The following is a 25,564-nucleotide window of genomic DNA, read 5'->3' as shown; positions in this document are numbered from 1 at the left end:
GGCTGGTAGCGCTGATGCGATATAATAGTAGTGACTTTAGTGACTAAAATTACGAAAGTAGTGACCAAATAGTGCTTTTGAATTATAAATAAGTATCCAATAGTTATATTTATATGATGACTCAGAAACTCAAATAAGGTTTAATATTGAAATAAACTGTTTTTGTCATGGAACTTAAAATGACATTTCATGAATTCCTCTAATTATATCGAAACTCTCAACGGAATCTCCTATTAAGAGCATTTGAAGTGCAATTTCCGGATTTTCCCAAAGATTTTTTTAAATGTTACTGTCAAATAGGGTTAAATAGATCATTACAACTACAGCATTATTTATCGAAGATCTTGAATTGGATTCTGCCATGGAAATCTTTAAAATTTTGATATAACTTTGATAATTCGCTAAGAATATTTCAAAAAAAAAAATTTCAGAATGATCTCAAGAACTTTTTTAGAATTATTCCACTCCTCTAAAACTTTGCTTAACAAAAACAATATTGCATTCTGGAAATTCTTTGCACAACAATGGACAACATTCTTGGAAATAGATTATTTTCGTAGTTGGAGATGCTGAACGAAGAAATTTTAATAAAGTATAGAGTTGATAGTTGCGTTGTACTACGGCAGTGTAAAAATTGTATATAGAAAGTAAAAAAGCGAGCTTAAAAATTTTTTGAGGAAGGTACGAATCGGGTAGAGCATCCCTTTTACCAAACTCATCCGTTGATGAGGGATAATGAGGGGTGTTTCACTCCGCCACACTGGCAAAAGGGATGATCGCCGATTTGCTCATGTACCTCCGATGTGCGGAAACAGTTCTATCAATTGTTTCACACTCAAATCGCCATCTGACGTAAGCATCTACCTGATTGCTATACCTGATTCGTAACTTCCTAAAAAATGTCCTTTGCTCGCTTTCTACTTCTACGTTCTTTATACAATTTTCACACTACCGTACTCAATTCTATACCTTCATCTCCTCATCTATCGCATAAAATGTCCACTTTAAGTCTGATATTTGACGTTAAGCATCTCCAACTATTTAAATCGATAACTTCATGCATACATTAATAAATCATAATTAGTTAAAGTAGATTATATTTAATTTATTATTTATTCTTCCAGAATTTCCATGACGCTTCTTCCCATAAATCAATTTTAGATTTACTTGAATCCTCCTTAGAATTTCCATAAAATTAACATCAGAAATATCAGAAATTTCTGCTTAGAATAATCTTGAACTTCTCCCCTGAATTATATTGGAAATTCATTTCGTATTCTCCTCAGAATTCCCATGGTATTTTCTCAGAATTCTCAAAACAAAAATCCATCTCATCCAACTCTTCGAAGAATTCCTTTGAGAATGAAGTTGGAAGTATCCTCAGAAATCATCCCAGAATTCTTTTATAACTTCCTTAGTGCCAAGTACTAAAAATGTTGTTGATATTTTTCCATTTCACTCTATTTTAGTTGTGAAAAAGTGACTTTAGTGACTATTTTTAGGGAAATAGTGAATTTAGTGACTTTTTGGTTTGAAAAGTGACTTTTTAGTGACTGACTTCAAAAAAGTGACAAAGTCACTAAAAAGTGACCTGCTACCAGCCCTGCATTACTCGCTTTCTGAAAAGAGAAGAGGGAAAGGCAAAGGAGAAGGACAAAGGGAAAAGGATTATGTGAAATCTATCAACATAAACAATATTTTTGATTTGAAATATACAATATAGAAATGCAGAACGGCGCGGTCTTGTCACTATTATCAAGTCATAAAAAGTATCAAGGACTAAAATGTGATCTTTTGATTACTGGAAAACCCGGATGCTTGGGACTAGCAATCATCCTCAATGTGTAAAAACTAGTGATCTCAAACTAGGCAATACCAGCGCCGGCCGAGGCCTAACGCAGGTCAAGAGAGAAATGAGTAGTAATGTGTTGACGTGACACTCGCTTTGATGGATGCCGAGAAATCCTCTGCACTTCCACGAGGAACCACTTGGACGTTGAGTAAGAGGGCTGGGTTTGCAGCAGGGTTCGTTTTGATAAACGATAAGCTGAAGTAAAATATAAATAGATAAATAAAGATAAAAGGAACGATCTCACCGAGTGACCAAGGTAATCTGTATCAAGCTGCCAAGCAATGTTCCAGCGCAGTAGTCCAAATCGTTTGCTTAATGAGGATCAACATTCGGTCTGGTTGTCTGGTAAAACTTGAATGAAATGTCCTGAATCGAGTGCTCTCTTGATAGGTTCATCACTCCAACTTGCTCCTTAGTGTAATTAAGACATCGTGGGTCCAATGGAGGATATACTTCGTTTTGTAAACTGCTTAAGCAGTGAATAGCAGGGACGTCGCCCTAATATTTCTTTGAGAATCTTGCAGGATGGCTGCTTTATAGGCGAACTCGGCAACACTCCCTTCATCCTATACTAAATCTATACACCAAAAATAGTTTACTGTCCTATAAGTCCATTCCGGATTCACTATCAGTCTTCGCGTAGACAGGGCTGGTAGTGAGTATGTGATTCAATAGTAGTGACTAAAAGAACGAAAATAGTGACTTTTAATTAAAATGACAAATAGTGACATTTATTGATCAGAAAGATATGGTTTCAATCTCCTGTTGATTGAAATTGCCACTTCGAGAGATTTTTAAAACTCAAAAACCCATCATGCACATTTTTCATGTTTCTAAAAAATAAAACAAATGGTTTAAGGATCCCATAAATTTGTTCTCATTAAATAAGTATGATATTAGATCCATTAGATCACACATTGGTGATTAGATCGCAAAATTGACGCACATATAAAAATGTTCAAATTCAAAGATTTAGAAGAATTTTGACAATCTTAGGACAGTCAATTTTAAGTATCGCAAATTTCTAGATGGCAGTTTAAAAAAACATCTAATTATTATGGAACGAAGAAAATAATCCCAGATGGAAAGATCACGGATATAAAACAAAATTTCTATCGTGAAAAATTAGGGATTTAAGGATGCATTTTAGAGTTTTGGGCATTTTTTTTATTGCTGGGCTTAAAAATTCAAGATCTCTAAGACAACCAAATTGAGAAAATTGTAAGGCTTGAAATGATGTTCTATATTTTGTACATATAGAATGTAACTTAACAGTCCTTGAACAATTTAAACGCTTCTGAAACATAGAAAATATGTTATGATCATGGACATATTTTGTTTTTCTATTAGGTACATCAAGTAAAACCTGGACATGGAAATTTGTTTTCGTAGTATCGGATTATTAGTATGAAAAAAATGCAATACAATTTAATGGACTTAAAAAGCAACTCCAGATTCTGTGACATGATTTTTCCTCGATGTTTCGACAAATGCTAAACCTACCGGGTGTCAGAGATTATTAAAATTTCTGACCATTGAAAAAATGTCGAGATCTTGAACAATATCCTTGACTATTTTTTGACTTGGAAACATGCAAGATCTTGAAGGAAAATAGCCAGACTATTGAGTATAGAACTTTTTTCGAAACCTCTGACAATTTTTGATAGGTCTATAACCATTTCGAGATCAAAAAAATCGTCGAAACATTAGTGATTCCGTCAACATCAATTGGACGGTTAACATTTTTGTCTGTTCGCAACTTTTCTTGCCCGTCAAAATTTTCACACTGGCCAGTGAATTTTCATTTTGAAATTTCCGGTTATTTCCCGGTTCAAATCTTAAAAAATTCCCGGTTGTTAATATTCAACAAAAAAAAAACCAAATTGAACGCATTTTTATGAACGTGCTGAAAGGAATTAACTGAAGGGATAAATGTGGAGCCATAATTGTCACGCTAAGGGCATTTTAAGAGTTATATCAAATTACAGAACAATCATCATCAATAGAATCTAGTGGACAAACCCTGGAATTTTTAGTAAAATTTAAAAGATTTTTTTTTTTTTTTTATAAATTACTTTATTTGTACAGGCTCAATCGAATAAACTTTACAGAGCCGAGTTATCATTTTTGTTATACATTATTGATTTCTTATATTTAAAGTTAAAGGAGCTGGACCAGATACTCGTGGTTGTCTCGAGGTTAGTGGGGATTTACATTTTTTTGGATGGGAAAAGGGAGAGGGAGGTTTGAAATGTGGTTTACAATACAAATATTTAATTAATCCTTAAACATGAACTAATTTCTATTCATCTTGAAAACAAACATAAAAAAAAACCCACACGTACAAAATACAAACTAAACACAAGGTTAATAAAACTTACAATCTAATGTTAATATTCTTAAAGTAAACATATATGAGTTTCATAAACTCCAGATCGCGTCTAGCCAAAATATCCCGAACTGGAACATTAGGTTGTCTACCTCGAGCCCGAAGGGAATCGTACAGTTCAGATCTGACTCCGCGATGCTCAGCACAAGACCAAATAATGTGATCTGCGTCCTGGTAACCTTGTCCACATTCACAGAGATTGCTGTCTCCCAGCCCAACACGGAACAAGTGAGCGTTTAACGAATAGTGATTGGACATGAGGCGAGACATCATACGAATGAAGTCTCGACCCACATCCAACCCCTTGAACCAAGAACTCTTCGACACCTTAGGGATGATCGAATATAGCCATCGTCCCAAACTCCCTTCACTCCACTTATTCTGCCAGCTGACGAGTGACTGTTGACGATAAATGAAGAAAAATTCATCGTAGGCGATTTGTCGATCGTAAATATCACCTTCCATAGCGCGCCCACCTTAGCAAGTGAGTCAGCCATCTCATTGCCCGGAATCGAGCAATGAGATGGGACCCATGCAAAGGTGATGACAAAAGATCTTAAAGATAAAGCACTTAAAAGCTCTCGTATTTTCATGAGAAAATACGAGGAGTGCTTTACCGGCCTCATAGAGCGAATAGCCTCGACAGAACTGAGACTATCCGTAAAAATAAAATAATGATCTGGTGCAAGTGAGGCGATCGTTTCTAGCGTATAATGTATTGCCGCTAGTTCCGCAACATATACGGAACAAGGAGCATGAAGCATTCGAGAGGCGCTATGAAATTCGTTAAAAATACCAAAACCAGCGGACGACTCTATTAGTGGTCCATCTGTGAAGAACGATCTTGCGGAATCAACTTGGCCAAACTTTGCAGCGTAAATTGACGGAACAATCATGGAACGATGATGTTCTGGGATCCCACGAATCTCCCGCGTCATAGATAAATCAAAACTAACTGAATTGCCGAAGTCGGAGAAGCATACACGATGAGGATTATGCTGTGAAGGGCTGACATCCTGTGTTATGTACACGTAGTACAATGACATAAAACGAGTTTGAGGGTTCAGCTCAAGAAGCTTTTCAAAGTTTTCGATTACCAGTGGGTTCATAACTTCGCAACGGGTGAGGAGCCTGAGGGACAATTCCGAGAACCGATCCGATAGTGGCAACATGCCCGCCAACACTTCTAGACTCATCGTATGAGTCGAGTGCATGCATCCTAACGCGATACGAAGACAACGATACTGGATACGTTCCAGTTTGATGATGTGAGTTTTAGCCGCCGACTGGAAACAAAAACTACCGTATTCTAAAACCGATAAAATCGTTGTCCGGTACAACGTTAGAAGATCTTGCGGATGGGCTCCCCACCACGTTCCGGTAATTGTTCGGAGAAAATTGATCCTTTGTTGGCATTTTCGTCTCAGATACTCAATGTGGGATCTCCAGGTGCATTTTGAATCGAACCAGACCCCAAGATATTTGAAGGACATAGAATGAGTGATCGGTTTACCCAAAAGTTGAAGCTTTGGTTGTGCTGGGCTATGCTTCCTAGAAAAAACGACCAACTCAGTTTTCTCCGTGGAGAATTCGATACCTAGCTGAATAGCCCAAGTAGACAAATTGTCTACACACAGAGAAATGATTTTTAAATTCAAATGGATATATTTTTGGCTCAGGGCCTAATATATTTTTGGTATTGATTCAAATATATTATTCGGTTAATTCAAAGAAAAATATTTTTGAATCAACAAACCGGTTGTAGAGTCAATAATCTGTTTGTTGGTTCTAAAAACCATTTTGTTGATTCAAAAATATGTTTCGTTGAAATAGTGATACAATATGTTTGAATCAATAACAAAATACATTAGGCCCTGAAACAAAAATCCATTTTTCTGCGTGTAAGGTATCCTGTAAGGGTCCTTGCAGGTCAACCTCTTTTGGCCCTGTGATAGACACTACGCCGTCATCTGCAAGTTGTCTCAACGTGCAGTTGTCCCTTAGACAATTGTCAATTTCTCTGACGTAGAAATTATACAAAAGGGGGCTTAAACATGAGCCCTGGGGGAGACCCATGTAACTAAATCGAGAAGCTGTAGAGTTTCCATGAGAAAAGCTCATATGTTTCTCTGACAGCAAATTGTACAAAAAGTTATTTATTAATGGAGAAAGGCCACAAGCGTGGAGTTTGTCTGAAAGGACTTCAACGGATACTGAATCAAAAGCCCCCTTGATATCCAAGAATACAGAAGCCATTTGCTCTTTTTTAGCAAAAGCCAACTGAATTTCTGTGGAAAGCAACGCGAGACAGTCGTTCGTTCCCTTGCCCCTACGGAATCCAAATTGAGTATCTGAGAGTAGGTGGTTCGTCTCAACCCATTTGTCCAAGCGAAAAAGGATCATTTTCTCCAACAATTTTCGAATGCACGATAACATCGCGATGGGACGATACGAGTTATGATCTGAAGCGGGTTTTCCAGGCTTTTTAATGGCTATAACTCTCACTTGCCTCCAATCATCCGGAACAATATTGAGCTCCAGGAACTGACAAAACAAGTTCAACATGCGCCTCTTAGCGACGTCTGGGAGGTTCTTCAACAAGTTGAACTTGATTCTATCAGCCCCCGGAGCCGAATTGCCACACGAAAGGAGCGCGAGTGAGAGTTCCAGCATTGAAAAAGGCTGGCTGATCTCGTCTACAGAATTCGTCGTTTCGCGAGGAATCATCTGTGCCGGCACGGAATCAGGACATACTTTTCGCGCGAACTTGAGAATCCAACGATCTGAGTACTCCTCGCTCTCGTTGTTCGAAGACCGGTTACGCATCCTTCGCGCCGCGTTCCAAAGCGTATTTATCGACGTTTCGCGTGATAATCCGTCCACGAATTGCCGCCAGTATCCGCGTTTCTTGGCTTTGATGAGGCTCTTGAGTTCGCGTTCAAGAGCCGAGTACGCTTCGAAATACACGGGTGTTCCACGTTTCCGGAAAAGCTTAAACGCGTCGGACTTTTTACGATAAACCTCAGTGCATTGCTGGTCCCACCAAGGGGAAGGAGGTTTCCTACGGAAAGACGTTCCAGGAACCGGCCGAGTTTGAGCTCGAAGCGCGCTGTCCAAGATCAGATTGGAGAGGAAGTTATATTCCTCCAACGGTGGAAGCCCTTCTACCGACGACACGGCTTCCTCTATCGCGGTCTTGAACGTTGTCCAATCGATATTACGGGTGAGGTCGTACGCGACGTTAACGGCTTCCGACGGATTGAACCCACTGGCAATCGAAATTTTGATCGGCAAGTGATCACTACCGTGGGGATCCTGGATCACATTCCACGTGCAATCCAACGATAATGAGTTAGAGCAAAGTGTGAGGTCTAATTTACTTCCATTCGAAGATGGTCCAGCCAAACGTGTTACTTCTCCATTGTTAAGAATTGTCATATTGAAGTTATCACAGAGGTCATATATAAAAGTAGAACGGTTGTCATCATACAGTTCCCCCCAGCCTGTACCGTGGGAATTAAAATCTCCCATAATCAACCGTGGAGCAGGAAGTACTTTCATTTTCATTTTCATTTTGCAGCGTTTGGTGGGGCAATGGGAGCGCAAGTCAATCCAAAGCCGAGGATAAAGGACGGGTAATGGCTGAATAGTCTATGCGGACCACTTGAACGCCATGGGAAAAGGAAGGGATTGAAGAGGCCGGTTATTGGGGGGTTTTGAGGAAATGACACATAGTGATGCTAAATGTAAAGAAACCGAAAATCCATCTCCCACTAATTCATCCTTTCACATATATACCAAATTGATATTTTAAAGGAATAATCAAAATAAACAGATATTACATGAAAAGGCTAGTTGCCTCCCTAAGCGGACCCTCCGCATCCTAACTCTTCTGTTAATTCACTTAATGCTACTAGGCTGCCTAAATTTTCTTATTTAAGTTCGTTTGATGATTATGATATCTCTAGTCTAATTTAATAAATAATTGAAATCTCTAATCTACCTACCATGCTTTATTGAGTACCTGCACTTGTGAATGTAATCTAAAATTTAACGTGTTTCAAGTTGTTTTTGACTTTGACCTATATTTAATATATATTAGTTCGTCCCAGGTGACACCTTCAAGTGACTAAAATGCTTCACTTTGAAGTAAGTTTCCTAGCTGATTTTTAAATTACATAGGGTATATGCTCCAACTATGCTCACACGCTTCCACTATGTCGCATCACAAAAATACGTATGGGTATGTCACAATAGAAGCACGCCACAGTGGAAATCCCGAGCCATAGTTCAAACACTTATCCCAAATCAAAATGAAGCACATATAAGATTAGTTGCAATACCATGTACAAAAATGGTGTTTAACATTGTTCCCTGAGTCATACCTCAATGAAAACAACAACGAAAGCTTGTCACGCAAGTAGAAGGCGCACTGTTGGGCACTTTCTGAAATATTTCAATAGTATAATTCCCTTGCATACCCAAATAAATCTATCTGCGTAAAAATAAATAAAATAAGAGTGATTTGCGGCAAAAGCCGCCAGTATCGCACCCAACGTCAGTGCCTATACGTAAGCGTACTACAACGCGGCTTTCAAATAAAGGAGTAACAAGTGTGATACTATCACTTCAGGCTAGAACTTTGGTTCTCTTATGCAATGGTTCATCAGAGAGGGGAAGCTCAGTAATCCTCATCGCATGCTCATGACGCTATTCTTTCACGGCATGAGCCAACGATGCCGGACCTAAACCAACCGTCTCCAACGCTCCACTATGAAGCATAAGATTAGGCCCGCCCACCAACGTCCAGGTTAAAAAACTAGCCAAGGGGAGGGTCAACCGTGGAGCAGGAAGTACTGAACATATATCTGAAAGTTGTTTTCGATTAACAACGGCTCTAGGAGGAATATAAACAGAAGCAATACAAAGGCTCTTACCTTTAATAATAGCCTGACATGCGACAACTTCAATACCTGTAAATTGTGGAAGATTCACTCTATAGAAAGAATGGCACTTTTTGATCCCCAAAAGTACCCCTCCTCCACGCGAATCCTCACGATCCAGTCGAATAATGTTATAATCATAAAAAGGAAGATCTATATCTGAAGAGAGCCAAGTGTCACAAAGAGCAAATGCATCACAATCATTATTGTGAACTAAAAACTTAAAAGAGTCTAATTTAGGAATAAGACTTCGACAATTCCACTGTAGAATAGTGATCAAATCCCCGACCTCGTTTGGAAAATTATCCATCGAAGGAAATAATTGCTGCAATGAGGGGCCACTTCAATGTCAATTGCTTCAAGAGGGTCTTCACAGTAGGAAGCATTGCCAGAACAATGCTTTTGAGAGGATCAGAAATATTCAGGTACTTGAGAATATCGTCCACAATTTTATCAAATGAGAACAACCCAGATGAAGAAGGGGCTTCTGTTCTTAAAAATGGGACATCAGGGGTTTTGGATGTCCCTGGGAGAGGTGGAAAATCCTGGGTATAGTCAGTTCTTCTGAATCCAGGAGGAGTAGAAACTTCCTTTTTTCCACCACTCCTTGATTTGGGCAAGCTGATTTGGGGTTCTTCATTCTCAACTTTCCGCGAACGGATGCGTTTTCGTTTTCGTGCTGAAAAACAGAAAGAAGTTCCCTCCTCAGCCAAGTCAGAGTCAGTCTCGTCATCTGACAAAAGAGAAAAGGGATTTTTGTCGTTGGTCGATGGCGTGGCCGTCTTAAGCATTTCTGCAAAAGACTGCCGGGAACGTTCCTTAAGTGAGCGTTGTAATTTCTCCCCGCGTTGTTTGTACACCGGGCATGACGAGATACCATGAGGAGTTCCCTTACAGTACACGCATTTTGGTGCGGTAGCTGCACAGGTGTCATCCCCATGCTTCTCTCCGCATTTGGAACAGCGTGCCTTGCTGCCACAGTGGGAGGCCGTATGTCCTAACTGCTTACAGTTTTGGCAGTTCATGACCCGGGGAACGAACAAACGCACAGGTAGTCGAAGTTTTCCCAGCTCGATGTAGTGAGGAAGGGCTGAACCAGAAAAGGTCACACGGAACGAGTCTGTGGGGGTAAAACTCTTTTTACCCTCGCTGACAGATACTGAGCCCAGTTTTTGGACATCCAGTATCTTCACCGGAGGAAGCAAACGGTTCTTGAAACGGCCAACCGCCTGCTTCTCCAAGATCTCGGGGGTCAGACTCGCTTCGGTGACCACACCTTCGCTCTCCACATCACGAGCTGGGATGTAAACTCTGTACTCGAGCGTGAAGAGCTGGGAGGCAGCAATCTCGTTAGCCTGCTTCAGGTTAGAGACGGAGACACGAAGTTTATTGTGCCTAACCTTCGTGATTTCAGTCACGGCCGAGTATCGCTTCGTCAGATCATTAGTAATTTGCATTACATTCAAAGGTTTGTTTCTGGGCTGAAAGTAGACAACCCATGGGCCAGTCGAGTCATCTGGATAAGCTCGCGATCGGGGGTTTATCTGAGCCTGTCCTTTGCCAGACTGAGACGATGAACCAGGGATGACATCATCTTTCTTTTGAGATGACGTACGTTTTCGACCCTTCTTGCCATCGCGTGGCAAAGTGGTGTCATCTTCCGACAAAACGTCCATTTCGTCTTGCGACAAAATGTCCATTTTGCCGTACTAGTGGGAGCGAAAAACGCTCTACCACTGAAACGATAATCACTCGGACACAATAAACAAAAAAAAAATACAAAAACAGAACACAAACTTAAAATTTAACTGTGGGCGAAAGAGAGAAACAAGAACAAAAACTTATCTGATAATCCTATACTACTACCACCGAGCGTTTAAACGGCAGCAGCGGAGCGACGCGCAGCGTGGATGATCTTCGATCAGCGTGTGCGGGCGGTCTTCGTTGGTGTGTGCTTATGTGAGGGTCGGCACTCAGCTGAACACACGATGATAGATGACTGGTGTAAATGCGGAGGCAGATGCTGACACTCGATGACGATGATCCGTGTGCAGGTATGTGTTACCACGCACCGATGGTGCGCAAAATGGTTGGCGAATTGGCAATCGTAAAAACAATTTTCCTTCCGATGATGCCGAAAACACACTTTCTTCTCAGAAAAAAACTCACTTTTAGTTAATTATTTAGCTGGGAACTCTAAGCGAGAAAAAACTGACAATTTAAATCAAGCGAATAGCGAGAAAACTTCCAAAATAGCGGAGCGCGAACTAAGTCGACCGTACTTCTTGCTAGGACGCAGTGGAATGAATTTAAAAGAATTCAAAGTGTTGATTTCGAACAAATATTGAGAAGGATTCCCACACAGCTTTCGAATGAGAAGTTCTGAGCAGAATACCAGAATTATTCTGACATGAAATCCTTAGAAATTTTTCGATGAATTTGGAGGGATTTCTGTGGAGAAGAATGCAAGTTCTAAATTAAATTGTTAGGTAATTTTAGAAGATTTAAAAAGGAGTTGTGAAAAACAAAACGTTGCGGAAAATTCCTACTAGATTCTGAGGAGATTTCTATGGATATCGTGAGGAAAATGACAGATGAATTTTAAGAAGTATTCCAAGAGAATTATGATCAGAATTCAACAGGAAACAGAGTTCTAAGAGTGTTCTGGCAATAATTTCAATCCTAGTGTGAAAGATTCATCACAGAACTCCAACAAAATTGATTGCAAAAAATTTCAAAAAGAATTCAACGGTAATTATTACGCGGGGTGTTTTCTGGCTTATTTCAGAACAATTTCAAGATAATTCAGAGAAGTTAATTCTGGAATTCATATCGTGAGAATTTTGAACAACGAAAAATTTAAACCCTATAAAAGTATAATTCAGTTTCGGTTTTTACAAATTGTTGCCAAAGTCCAGCATCTTCCATATTTTCTTTTAAGGACCAAGCACTTTACATCTGAAATTAAAACGACAAAAATCAATTTGCAATATTGCTGAGTGATTAAATTCTGAAAACAATAAGACGGGAAACTGAAGAAAATTATGCAGCATTCATTTGGTAAAGGATTACTTTTTTTTTAAATGGTTTATTCTGAAATTCTGGTGTAAAAATTTATTCCTGTGGTATGGTTAATTTATTTTTCCCGGTTATCTCGCCAAATTCCCGGGTTTTTCCCGGTGTTCCCGATTACTTTTCAAATTCCCGGATATTTCCCGGTATTCCCGGTTTGCTGGCCACCCTGAATGGAGAAAGATCCAATCTGTGTTTTAATGTGAGTTTTTAAAGTAATTTGTTTTACTCTCAACATTGGTCGTAAAAAAGTGACTTTAGTGACTAAATTTTAAGGAATAGTGACTTTAGTGACATTTCGATGTAAAAAGTGACTTTTTAGAGACTGGCTTGTAAATAGTGACCAAGTCACTAAAAAGTGATCTGCTACCAGCCCTGCGTAGACGGATCCTCCGGACGCTTTCTGTGATCCTTCTGAACAATAGTTTTCCACTCACGGAAACGTTTGAGGACACTGCACACGGTAGATTTAGCAAAATTCAGCGATTTCGCAATTTTTGAACCTGACCACTTGGATTTTCAACGTGGGTGAAATAATTTCCTTCTATCGACTTCCATCTGTCACAACTTTGTTTAATCTTGATCAATCGCAACAAAACTTTTACCACTGATGACCACTGTAAAAAAAAATAAGCAGTGCATCCAGATTTTTTTGAAAAAAGTGATCATATTTAAATGAAAAAATGCAACCTTGGGTAGCAACTGACAGATACTAAAGATTGTTCCCGAAAAATAGTGCACCCATATAAACAGTATTTAACCATGATAGCAATAACTTGAAATTTTCAGTGATGATTCTTTAGTATGTTTATGTTTGTGCACATTTTTTCCGGGGACAATGCTTATTCGTGCTACTATCGTTTGCATTCTTAAAGTAGTTTTTCTCATGGTGAATTCGCACTTCAATTTTGAAAGTGATACGTGTTGTTTATCTGTACTTCTGGCCAAAACAGTGAGAAGCCTCCGCGCGATGGTGTGAGTTCGCCATAAATTGTGCAGTCTGGAAAGAAGCACCAAGTTTATTCTCGCAAAGGATCCGGTTTATAGAGCAGTACCATGTGAAACAATGGAGCAACCAAGATTCACCCACTATGTTCCTTAACTGCGTCCAATTGAAAATTTTCCACACAGAAGGATCTACTTCGATAACTTTGTGGCAATAGTCGTGGCAAACTCAAAGAAGGAGTTCAACGATATCTTAATAGACTTGCTTTTCACCACTATGGCTAAGGTCCCAGTTAATTATCGCAAAACTACCAGGAATGGCTTGAATATTCTTTTTTTTTAGCTCAAAAATATGCTGCACTATTTGCAAGCGAAAATAATCGTTTGGTTTTACTGTGCGTAGCTTTTTATCAAGCTCGCTTCGAAAAATGTCAAATGAAATGTTTTTTTTTTCTTTAATTTAAACGTCACTATTAAGTGCTCATACTAGATTATGATCCCATTTTAATTTTTTTGGGTTCGATTCCGACGTACCGAATTAAATGTCTATTCCCTATAGCTTTTGCAAAGAGAAAAGCAGAGAAACACAGAGACTCGTGGCATGAAATAGGGTACAGGTATAGTTTCAACAATAGCGTGAAAATTATATATGCATGACGGGCATCGTTTGCGCGAAATTATAAGCGACATTTGTATGCAAGCTATCTTCTTCTGAACGTGGTGTGCCGATGAGAAACCACCCGCAACCGACCGCTGCTGTCAGTTGAAGTGTCTTGGTTTTTCTGACGGAAAAATAACAGTGCACACTAGCAATTCAAGGTCGTCTACGTGTGAATTTTGAAATCATTACTACCACCGTGGCAATGCCACTCTCAGCCCCTTCTTTCCACATTGCTCGCACTTGGTTCAAGTGCCCTGTACAGCAGCTAAAACTTGATCATCAATATTATTATCTACATTTGTGTATTTATATACTCGGCGTCGTCGTTCGGCATCGTCACCATGTGCTACGTGCCGCCGTTTGTCAACAACCACTAGCGCCAGCCACCACCAGAGTTGAGTAGGTCTCCCGACCCGACGACTTTGCTTCAGTAACAGCAGTTTGGTATAATGCAAGAGATAAATACTTACATCCCGTATCTTTGAGCCTTTGGATTGTGCTGGCAACGATGCGGACGCAACCCAGGAATCCGGAACCCTGTCGTTTCTGCACCTTGCGCTGGTTCCAGATCGATATCGTGATGCTGTCGCTCTTGCCCAGGTACAAATCATAGTGGGTGTTCCACTTCGGCTCCAACGATGCTTTGCATATTTCCGTCTTGTACTCTTGTGCGGTGCCATCAACACGGATTTTCGCGAACGGATCCGGGAGTCCTGTTGGAAAGAGATAGACAGGAAAAGGTGAAATGTTAAATACTTCAGAATAATGATCTCGAGCTCACAGTTACATAAAGGTCAAAGGTTACGGTGCACGAGTGCACACAGGAAACGCTCAACTCGGCTCGCGTTGAAGTGTTAAGCGCCTACATTGTAATTATGCAGCAAAACAAAACACTGGATATGAATGGTCTCAATGTTAGACAAAATAGAAAACAACAAAATTCATCATTGACAGGAAGTTGAACCGTTTGAATACATATGTTCCTCCTCGTGCACTCTCTCGCTAGCGGTCGTGTGGTACTCGATGTGGTGTTTTTTTGTATTGTTCATATTCTAATGTTGGATGAATTTGTATGACGGCAAGCGCCAACCAAATGTGGTTTAAATAGCGACGGCGCGATCGCATGCGTGTGTGGTAGCATTTTTGCCTTTGCGGTCAACTAATTTAACCTGACCCCTCGTAGCGGTGGTAACTTTCAACGCATGATGCTAGGTTAACCGAGACCGGTAGAAAATGTAATCTGTAGCACATACAGTACAGCTCTCTACACGATTTCCGTTGCAAACATTGACATTGAAAGTTAAATACTATACAGTCAACTCTCCACAACTCGATGAATTCAGCGGATCCTTGAATTTCAATTTTCTATGTAGTGTTTATTTGATTCCGTTTCAGTTTGAGTAAAAAATTCTGCATTATGTGATTGTGATCAAATAGTCGAAACAAGTTGTGTTGTAACGGGTATTCAACTCTGCACACCTTAATCCGAAATCTGTGCCAAGCGCTAAGCCGAACGCGGTTTCAATCAAAGTGTGCCTATCAATGTGTCAATATTCCATGAGTTTGGCAACCCCGATAGTTATAACTTTTTTTTGTGTTTACATTCTCAATTTATCAGATGGATCAAGACAAACATTCAGCTTCCCTTAATTCTCATTAGTGCATTTGCGGATCGGGAGGTGGAAGAGGAAGTGGAAGCCATCAAACTCGGCTCGATGTCCCTGCTGCTGATTCCGTGCAGATGTACAGAAACGAAGGCGTAGCCCGATCGATGATGGATGAAATTGCCACCTGCTCCCTGTCAAATTATTCCCGACTAAAATAACTCGGAATTTGAACGGGCGAGAATTCAATCCCACCCTAGGCGCAACATTCTCGGGCGAGTTTTTAATAAAGCCTCAAATCCGATCGGTAGACCACCCACAGTTCTAGGGTCCCTTGATACGAGCTAGTTCAACAGAAAGATTATAACATATGCATCATTAAAATTAACGGATCTGGTGAAAGGGATCTGCTTGATGTCGGACTCGTGGAATAGAATGTAACTGCATCTTTAACTGCAATGATCCGTTCCTATAAATCCTATACTATTGCACTAAGGCAATCGTACTTCGATCCAGGTCTGATGGAATATGTGGGGTAAATACAAGGGTTCATACCTATTGACTTTTCCCAGCAGTAGTGGGACTTCATTCAAAATTATATGGACATCCCTTTAAATTCCTGTGGATATCTCATCGTAGTCAATATCAATTGAGACCAATGACTGCGAACTTGTATAAACTGACGTTCATTATCTCCAGGTTTGGATTTGATTTTCATGATCACGGGATCCAACTAGTTTGCATCATAGGTAGCTTTTGACCAACCGTCGGTCGCAGGAAGTAACCAGTTTCAGCCGTTTTGACCAGGGCGATATTTACAGAAATACTTTTGTCACTATCAATGGATGAGAAAACGATGATAGAGATTTACTTCAAAATCTCATCGATTTTTTTGTCATGACAGAACGTGACAGTGTTGTTAACATCGCTATTACTAGCTCATTTATTGATATAATTGTTACTTGTACAGCGGAAATCTTAAAAATATATTCACTCTACCGATTACATACAGTTGTTTGCCTAAATTCATCTACATCAGTTAGAAATGTTGATGGCAAAGCCGTATGACAATTATTCTCATGAATGCTAGATGATTGGAAATTGAGAAGAAATCTCATGATAGGTACTTTCGTCTCGTGATAGTGAGAGGGCCTGTTTTCTCATTGCAGGGCTGGTAGTTGGTGTGTGATGTAATAGTAGTGACTTTAGTGACTAAAATTAGGAAAATAGTGACCAAATAGTGACCTTTAAACAATTAAAAAGTGACCACGGTCCAATTCAAACCTCCATTTCCTCACTCTGCAGATCACGAATTTGTTATTAGATCGCGAAATTGAGGCACAGAGAAAAATTTCAAAGTACCGATTTTAGACAAAATACCAATTTTTACAATTTTAGGACGGCAATTTTTGAAGAGCTACGATATATATGAAGCGATGCATTTAACAACATGGAGAACTGCAGTCTAGATTTAAATGTATATATATCTAAGTTAGCCATGAGTATATTAATAAAAGATTCTCTAGATCCTTCTCTTCTTTGTAGTCGATATTACATCATCTTTTTACTTTGCTCCATTCCTCCCAAAAATAGAATCTTCTGTAACACCTCAAACTTAGAAAAAGAATCATAACTCTGGGATCTAGAAAACTTTTTCTAGAAAAGAAATCGCAGTTTAACATAAAATCTCATTATTATTGCCCAGATGGAATGATCACAGACATAAAACAAAATTGAATGCGTATAGAACTTAAAATCTCGATCGTGAAAAATTAGAGATGTAGGAATGCATTTAAGAGTTCTTTATTTTTTTTTTCTAAGGCTTGGACCTGTAATTTTGTTTTTGTATTACCGGAATATTAGTATGGAAAAAAACAATACAATTTAATGGACTTAAAAAGGAACTCAAGAACCTGTGACATGATTTATTTTTCTCGATGTTTGGACAAATACTAAAGCTACCGGGGTTGAAGATTATTCAAATTTCTGGCTTTTGAACAAATGTCGAGAGCTTGAAAATTTTCCTAGACCATTTTTTTACATTAGGAAAAAATAGGAATTCAATAAGGTTCACGTGCCGCACATAAAATGCAATGAAATGGTAATGAATTCCACTGGATTCACTGGACCAGTCCACATTTCATGCTGGTGAAGGTTAAGTGAAATTCAAGTAAACTTTTCGTGATTTCATTTTATGAACAATTCTAGATAGAGCTGGAATAAGGGCGTAACAGCTTTTGTAAACAATGACTTCTCTCGATGATTTCTAGGAATTCAAGGCACGCCCACGCAAACCAACATTACCGTCGGGTAGGGGAAGTCTTACTTTACCTGATGGTGATGTTGATTAACGGGTGTTCAATAAAAAATGAGATTTTTTTCAGTCATATAACAAATAAAAAAAAAATTTCAACGAATTCAGTATTTTTTATTAAAAACATGTTTATTCTTCAAAAAAACGTCAATGAATATTGGAGAAGAGGCCCTGGTCAGTCGTACGACGCAACCTAGTCGCGATGCTCTCACAAGAGCGCTGGACGGCACTGAAATCATTCTCATATTTTATTGAACATCCGTTAGTGTGGACGCTGTTACGCCTTAATTCCAGCTCTATCTTGAATTTCTTGTCGTATTCGTAATTCAAAAATGGCGATAGGAGAAAGTGTGCTTTCGTCTTTGTTGGACAAGTTGGAATTACCAGGATTCTTCATGTTTTCAAGCGTAAGTTTTATAATTTTTATAAATTAACACTCATTTATAAATTAAAACTGAAATTGCAGAATACGGGAATAGATTGTTCGAGGTGCTAAGAATCAACAATTGACGAACTATAAGGGTGCTGCTATACGTAAATTAGTGTTTTTTTTTCCTAGAATGCAATCATTTAATGACTTAAATAAATCGAAATATATATCTATAGTCTATGACCAATTCACTTTATCAGTACTACAAAATCCAGTAACATTTACTTGCAAATACCCGTAACTTTTAAATGATGCCAATTTGAAGATCGTCGGAAATTTCGATAAAATTTACGTGAAAATCAATTGATTTTTATGTGAATCACTCAAATGTAATCTCCTACTAAATATGGTCAAAAATGAATACTGGCATGATTGATTTCAGCAATTGATGTCACTGAAAAAAAAGTTAAGGTATTTTAGTTCTCTATTGAAAACACACAATACATTTTCAGAATTTTGAAAATTTATTAGGTTTTAAGTTCACAATACATAGGGGAATTTACATATTCTCGGGAACCTAAGCAGCGACCTTCTTTCTATAGCCTTTTTCTCTAAGGAACGCACACATATGCAGTATTGGTTTGTTTACAATCTTTTGCTGCCAGCTGCTCTAACAATTTCAGTCGAAAGAATTGTCAAAAACTGTTTTGAAACGCTTTTACAAAGCTCTAATCTTCTCTAGTGAGAGCGAGTATTGTCGGCAACCAGTTTTTCTTCGGCAACCGTTCCATTTGAACTGCATGTAAATCTGCTGTTCTATTATCGGCAACTCGAAATCAGCTACAATTTGTAGAGCGTGTGTTGCATTTCAAGAAAACCTTACTAGATTGCTTTTTCTCAGTGGTAAAAATATAGTCAAATTGAAGCTGAAAGCATACAGAATCGTTTGCATGCATTCAGCGAAGTGTTTTCGTAAGAAAATCCAGTGAAAATAGTGTTTCAATTTGTGTTGCCGAAAATAGTCTGTCATGCCGAAGCCGTCATTTCCCCTATTTAGAATTTTTTAAATTTATTCGGTTTTAAGTTCACAGCAAATTGTCAAATTATGCTCTATAATTTAGATAATTTAATGAAGTCCAAAATTTAAAATATTTCAAACAGCCCTTAATTTTAATTACGTCATACTTCAAAGGCTTAGAGTCTTAGTCAGGCCTGCCGAACGTTTTCAAACCACGGGCCAAATGTTTGAATCCATATCAGCTGATCAGATAATCACATTATCTCATTTGCACCAAAACCAATCAAATTGCAAAGGGGACGACGGGGTAAGACGGCCACCCTTTAGATTATTGAAACTGTTAACTCTTGAAAAAAAAAAATAATTATGCAGAGTTCTTTGCTATAGTATAGTTTGTGTTGTAAAACACATTCTAGCTTGATAACAAGTGAAACGTCAAAATAAACAACAAAAACACACATGGCACATGACAGCGGCCTGCTTTTGATAATTTTTGTTTACTGAATTTATTGCTTTAGAACTATCATATAATTTATCGTGTAAAAGTAACGTTACTATAAGGAAAACACATGTCTGTTCGATGTAATTATAGTGAAAAATACTTCTTCTTCTTCTTAGCATTTCAAGCTTATTGCATATCGCATATTAGCTTATTGCGTGCTCTCAACTTAGTGTTCTAGATGCACTTCCACAGTTATTAATTGAGAGCTTTCGATGCCTGTACCATTTTTGCATTGGTATAATTGTGTGGCAAGTCCAATCATACTTCTATGCCCAGGGAAGTCGAGAAATTTTCCAACCCGTAAAATTCCTAGACCGGACCGGGAATTGAACCCAGCCACCTCCAGCATGGTCTTGCTTTGTAGCTGCGCCTTTACCGACTGAGCTAAGGGAGGTCCCAGTGAAAAAATACAGTTTTCATTAAATTATGAGGTATTAAAGAAGCTGTTACAGTTCGACATGTGTAGGGGTAAGACGGCCACCTTGGTTGGTTGAAACTGAATGCGTAAATAACAATATTTCGTTTCTGAAATATATCAGGCTTTTTTCGAAAACATTTGTAGATCTGTCATCAGTATGAATTTGTGGTATGGAGACCCCGGGGGATCTGCCAGAAAATCCGGAACATCCTTAAAAGTAGTCAATTCCAGGGCTGTTACAAGATTTTTTAAATTTGATCCGCGAAATCCGCGATTTTCTCAAAAGAAATCCGGGACTTCAAATACTACTCCGCGACAAAAAAAACTATTTTCATTGCCTAAAAATACCATTTATATACTACTACATGGCATTTCAAGCTTATTGCTTATAGCATATTAGATTTTTGCCTGCTCTCAACTTTGTGTTCTTTGAAGTACTTTCACAATTTAATTGAGAGCTTTCTATGCCTGTACCATCCCAAGGAAGTAAAAAAAATTTCCAACCCGAAAAATTAATAAACCGGACGGGAATTTAACTCAGTCGCCTCCAGCATGGACTTGCTTTGTAGCTGCGCCTTTACCGACTGAGCTAAAGGAGTATTGTTTGTAACCTTTGAAAAAAAAAATCAAAAATAACAATGTATCATCTTCAGTTATTTATGTATAGTATAAATTCTGAGTAATTAGTGAACATAATAAAACACCCTTACATTATGAGATTCTATTGAATAATTCCGGCCAAAATTTTAAGAAACATTATTTAAAAAAAAATAATGCATTTTAATTTGAAATGCAAGTTTCCTTGAAAATAAACCTTTTTCAAATCGTCCAGGACATCAGTTGATTTGTTCTAATAGATCAACCAAGACTGCAATAATGTCTGTAGTATCGAAAAATGTCCAATCAGATTCAAAGTGTATATGTGGATCATGCATGAGCTATTTCCGAGTAATCCAGATGTTCAATGTTCCTCAAATCGTCCTACAGTTCAGATAATTTGATCTACTAGATCAACCGAGATTGGGAGATGTCTTTAGTATCGAAATATTTCCAGTCAGATGCACAGTATCTATATGGATAATGTATGATTTATTTCCACGTATACCAGATGATCTAGGTTCTCCAAATAGTCTTGCAGTTTAGATGATTTGTTTTACTAGATCAACAAAGACTGGGTATATCTGTAGAATCGAAATATCGATTTGGAAATCCTAGAACATTTGGCATACACGGATATAGGTTGGCATAGACACTGCAAATTTGTTTGGACATATTTCGATACTACAGATATTGCATTAGTCTTGGGTGATCTAGTAGAAATAATCTGATCTCCAGAATGATTTCAGAACCTATAACATCTTGTATACGTAGCAATAGGTCGGATACACTCCACATAGACACTTTGAATCTGTTTGGACATATTTCGATACTACAGACATTATTGCAGTCTTGGTTGATATAGTAGAACAAATCAACTGAACTCCAGGACGATTTGGAAAACCTAGAATATCCGGTATACATAGCAATTTCTCGCATATATACGATTCGTTTATGATTTGACCACGAAAAATGCTATGTTCATATTGGAAAAAAAGGAAAATGTCTCACACTGGACAGACCTCAGGGAATTTCCGTGTAAATACGGTGTGACTTATGGAATTGAGTGTTTGGTTTGAACCGGCAAAAAATTGAGAGCCAAATGAACAACAAAATTGACGACAGTACAATAATCCGGGGCGGAAAGGTTACAATGAATTCCACAATTTTTGTGACAGCACATTAGCCCCTTCGCGATTTTCGCGACATCATTTAATGTTTCCGTGATTTTCGCGACTGAAAGTTCAAATCCGCGAAATCCGCGCCAGTTGCAACAGTCCTGAAATTCATAAAACTAGATTCAGGACTTTTTAGAAGCTTCTGTTATCGGCATTATAAGTAAGATGATCCAGGCATTCCAAATGGTGGATGGTACACAAGTAAGTTAGGATTTCCCTCACTACGCGGTACTAATGTACATGTGACCGTTCTGTATCTATAAGCTTTATCTTGAAATCCACACCATCTACGAAGTCAGGACCTCTACGTGAAGTCCACACGTAGACTAGTGTCTGAACTAACAAACCCACAAATTTGAAGACATGGATCACCTTAACGACTTTCCCGAAGACGAAAACATTCTAAATAGTAAGGAACTCAAGATATATTTTTGAAAATTATGTAGGGTTTTTGATCTAATTTCCATCCTACTAAGCACAACCCGCGTTTTTCCTCTTTTTTGAACGGGTTTGAACAACAAATGGAATATTTATGTCAAAGACGACTTCTAAACTTTATTCACCTTTCCATACGTACCGTTGGATTTGATAAAAAGTCACAAATTGTTGTGATATTGTTTAAAATCTAATACTGCTTCTTGATTCTAAATTCGTTCTACGAGTTTCAATTCCGTCCTAACGCATTGAAACGCCATTAGATTTTCTTCGTCCTACGGATAAACGTAGAAAATGGGGATTCACTAGGAGCGCTTCTTTTGTTTTGAGAACAATTAGCGTACATATTCATACAATGCACTCTAATAGGATTTATGTTGTAGCTATTGAACTAGAGCATCGGAACAAACCTATTATTGTTTTGTGCATGGTGAAACCATTGATATTCATGATCTTTTCTGATCGATAGAACGGAAATGGACGACTACGATGAAGTAGCGCGCTACCCTACTACTGTTCTCTATCCGCCTTGACCTACTGTGCAATTTTGCCGTAGACAGTAACCTTTTAAAAGACCAGGATCATGATATATTCCATGTGGCTGTCTTATCCCTAGGGGTGGTCAACCTTACCCCGCATGATTTTTATCTTTCATTATTTAAAGGGTGATACGGTCAAAATTTGGTCAATATCAACTTGACGTATTTCTTTCAATTTTGCATTTAAAAAACCTGAACACCCCTCATTTTGAAGGTGTGTGTGTGTAGAATGTTGCTCCTATTTTGATTTTGGAATTCACTCTTCAGTTGTCAAAATGCCGTCCAAGCAAGAAGAGCAGTGTATCAAAATTTTGCTCGCGCATCGCGAAAATCCGAGCTACTCGCACGCAAAGTTGGCAAAATCGCTAAAAGTTGCCAAATCAACCGTTACAAATGTAATTAAAGTGTTTGGGGAACGTTTGTCGACAGCCAGGAAGTCTGGATCGGAGGGAAATCGAAAACCGGAAGCCGCTGAGACGACAAAGAGAGTTGCCGGTAGTTTCAAGCGAAACCCTAACCTCTCTCTCCGAGATGCCGCAAATAAGCTGGGTGTATCGTCTACAACCGTGCATCGAGCCAAAAAACGAGCCGGACTATCGACTTACAAGAAGGTAGTGACTCCAAATCGCGATGATAAACAAAATACGACGGCCAAAGCGCGATCCCGGAGGCTGTACACGACGATGCTGACGAAGTTTGACTGCGTGGTAATGGACGACGAAACCTACGTCAAAGCCGACTACAAGCAGCTTCCGGGACAGGAGTTTTATACGACAAAAGGAAGGGGACAGGTAGCAGATGTTTTCAAGCACATGAAACTGTCAAAGTTCGCAAAGAAATATCTGGTTTGGCAAGCCATCTGTACCTGTGGCTTGAAAAGCAGCATTTTCATAGCTTCCGGGACTGTCAACCAAGAAATTTACGTGAAAGAGTGTTTGAATAAACGTCTGCTGCCTTTCCTGAAGAAACACGGTTGTTCCGTACTGTTTTGGCCGGATTTGGCATCTTGCCATTACGGTAAAAAGGCCATGGAGTGGTACGCCGCCAACAACGTGCAAGTGGTTCCCAAGGACAAGAACCCTCCCAACACGCCAGAGCTCCGCCCAATTGAGAAATACTGGGCTATTGTCAAGCGGAACCTAAAGAAGACCAAAAAAACTGCTAAGGGCGAGCAGCAGTTCAAGGCAAACTGGCTTTCTGCGGCGAAGAAGGTGGACAAGGTGGCTGTACAAAATCTGATGGCAGGGGTCAAGCGTAAGGCCCGGCAATTCGGATTTGGAAAAGCGGAAGCCTAACTGAATATTTTTCCTGAATTTTATACTAATTGAACTTGAAAAAGAAATTTAATTTGATTTTTTAAATAAACGATTTCACCGATTTACACGCGTTTTCCCTTGACCAAATTTTGACCGTATCACCCTTTAGTCCGTTTTTGATTCGTGATCAAGCATCATCAAATGAAAAGGAAATTTTCTGGAAACCCATCTAATTAAATTTATCGCAGAAATTTTATACAGTTTTGGTTAAATTTTACTTCAAGCTAGGGTGGCCGTCTTACCCCAGCGTACTCTACTTTAAAAAAAAATACAATCTGTTGTGTAAGCTTGTGTTGGATGTTCGATGTCAGGGAATGGAAACTGCTGCCGGGACACGAAGCTATCAGAACATCAAATGCAATTTCTTAGAGCTGCTTGAGTTCCGGGTTTACCGCCATGTGCCAAAACCCGGATGAATTCAAATCCCATGTGGCACGTCGAAAACCTGAGAGCTGTGATAAAAATGTTCCCTTTCTGCACTATTTGCTTTAACGATTCTGATGACGTTAATTCGGCCTTCTTCAGTTGATGTGTACTCTCTAATGAGCTAGCATGGTATATGTAAGACGTGCTGTCGACTTCCTTTATTTCCTTGTTGAGACTCCACCGCCATCAGCCCCTGGGGCTGTCTCTGCTGCGATGTATAGCCGGGTCCCAATCCATCGCTTGCTTGCAGCTTTCGTTTCCGCCCCATCGTAGTGTGTAGCCGACCCTCCACTTACGTTCTCGAATTTCTGTTGATATCGGCTTCTGATGGCTGACATCGACGATGGAACTCAGCTTTCCAGATCCAGTTGTGAGGCCAACAGGTACGAAATATATACCGCCGGCATCGATTGAAACACATAGGTTGAGAAAGGTAAATCAGTACCCAATTTCGACCTAAAGGCCGAGTAAAAATTTGCTATGGGGTTGGTCATACACCACTAGACTGGCCCACATTTTTATGGGGAAAATTTTATATCATTTTTTTCAACGGGCCAACCCCTAAATTTGTGCCATTAGATGAGAAAACAACTCTCTGGAAATTTCAGCTCATTCGGATGTAACACGAGCTGGCGCTTTTGATTTAAAATTTTTTATGGAGAAATAACATTCCTACACTCTTTCGTGCATAGAACTGGATCAGCAAACTCGAGTAAGCTCATAATTTCAACACACGTAGCTTAAACTATAAGGAATAACTTTGCTGAAGACAGCATCACGATTCTAGTTAGTATTATGGATATATTAATTAATTATGTGCATTCTGCTCATATATTGCAACAAAATACAGGCAGCTTATGCAACGTATCAACTAGATTACCACTAAAAATAAAAGTTCATATTTTTCACTGGTCAACATCCAGACTCGTGGTCTTTGACGTGATAACCATTCTCTAAAAGTTTCAGCTCTTTTTGACGTTACACG

The 25,564-nt window shown here is 39.0% G+C and overlaps 2 protein-coding genes across 3 annotated transcripts in view; one reads left to right on the top strand and one right to left on the bottom strand.

The window, feature by feature from the left end:
• The window catches only part of LOC135711022 (BUD13 homolog), a 440,257-nt gene that overhangs the window by 326,242 nt on the left and 88,451 nt on the right, over nucleotides 1-25,564 (top strand). The window lies entirely within an intron of this gene.
• The window catches only part of Smurf (SMAD specific E3 ubiquitin protein ligase), a 123,281-nt gene that overhangs the window by 22,377 nt on the left and 75,340 nt on the right, over nucleotides 1-25,564 (bottom strand). For both annotated transcript variants that reach the window (XM_065233757.1, XM_065233758.1), the window contains exon 4: nucleotides 14,333-14,575. In XM_065233757.1, the coding sequence (XP_065089829.1) occupies nucleotides 14,333-14,575 (243 nt within the window). The remainder of the gene's footprint in view (nucleotides 1-14,332; nucleotides 14,576-25,564) is intronic.

This window comes from Ochlerotatus camptorhynchus, unplaced genomic scaffold, assembly GCF_037179485.1.
Source record: "Ochlerotatus camptorhynchus isolate MF236.1 unplaced genomic scaffold, CSIRO-AGI_Acam_v1.1 ptg000416l, whole genome shotgun sequence".
NCBI classification, from domain to species: Eukaryota; Metazoa; Arthropoda; class Insecta; order Diptera; family Culicidae; genus Ochlerotatus; species Ochlerotatus camptorhynchus.
This window is presented reverse-complemented; position numbering and strand designations above follow the sequence as displayed.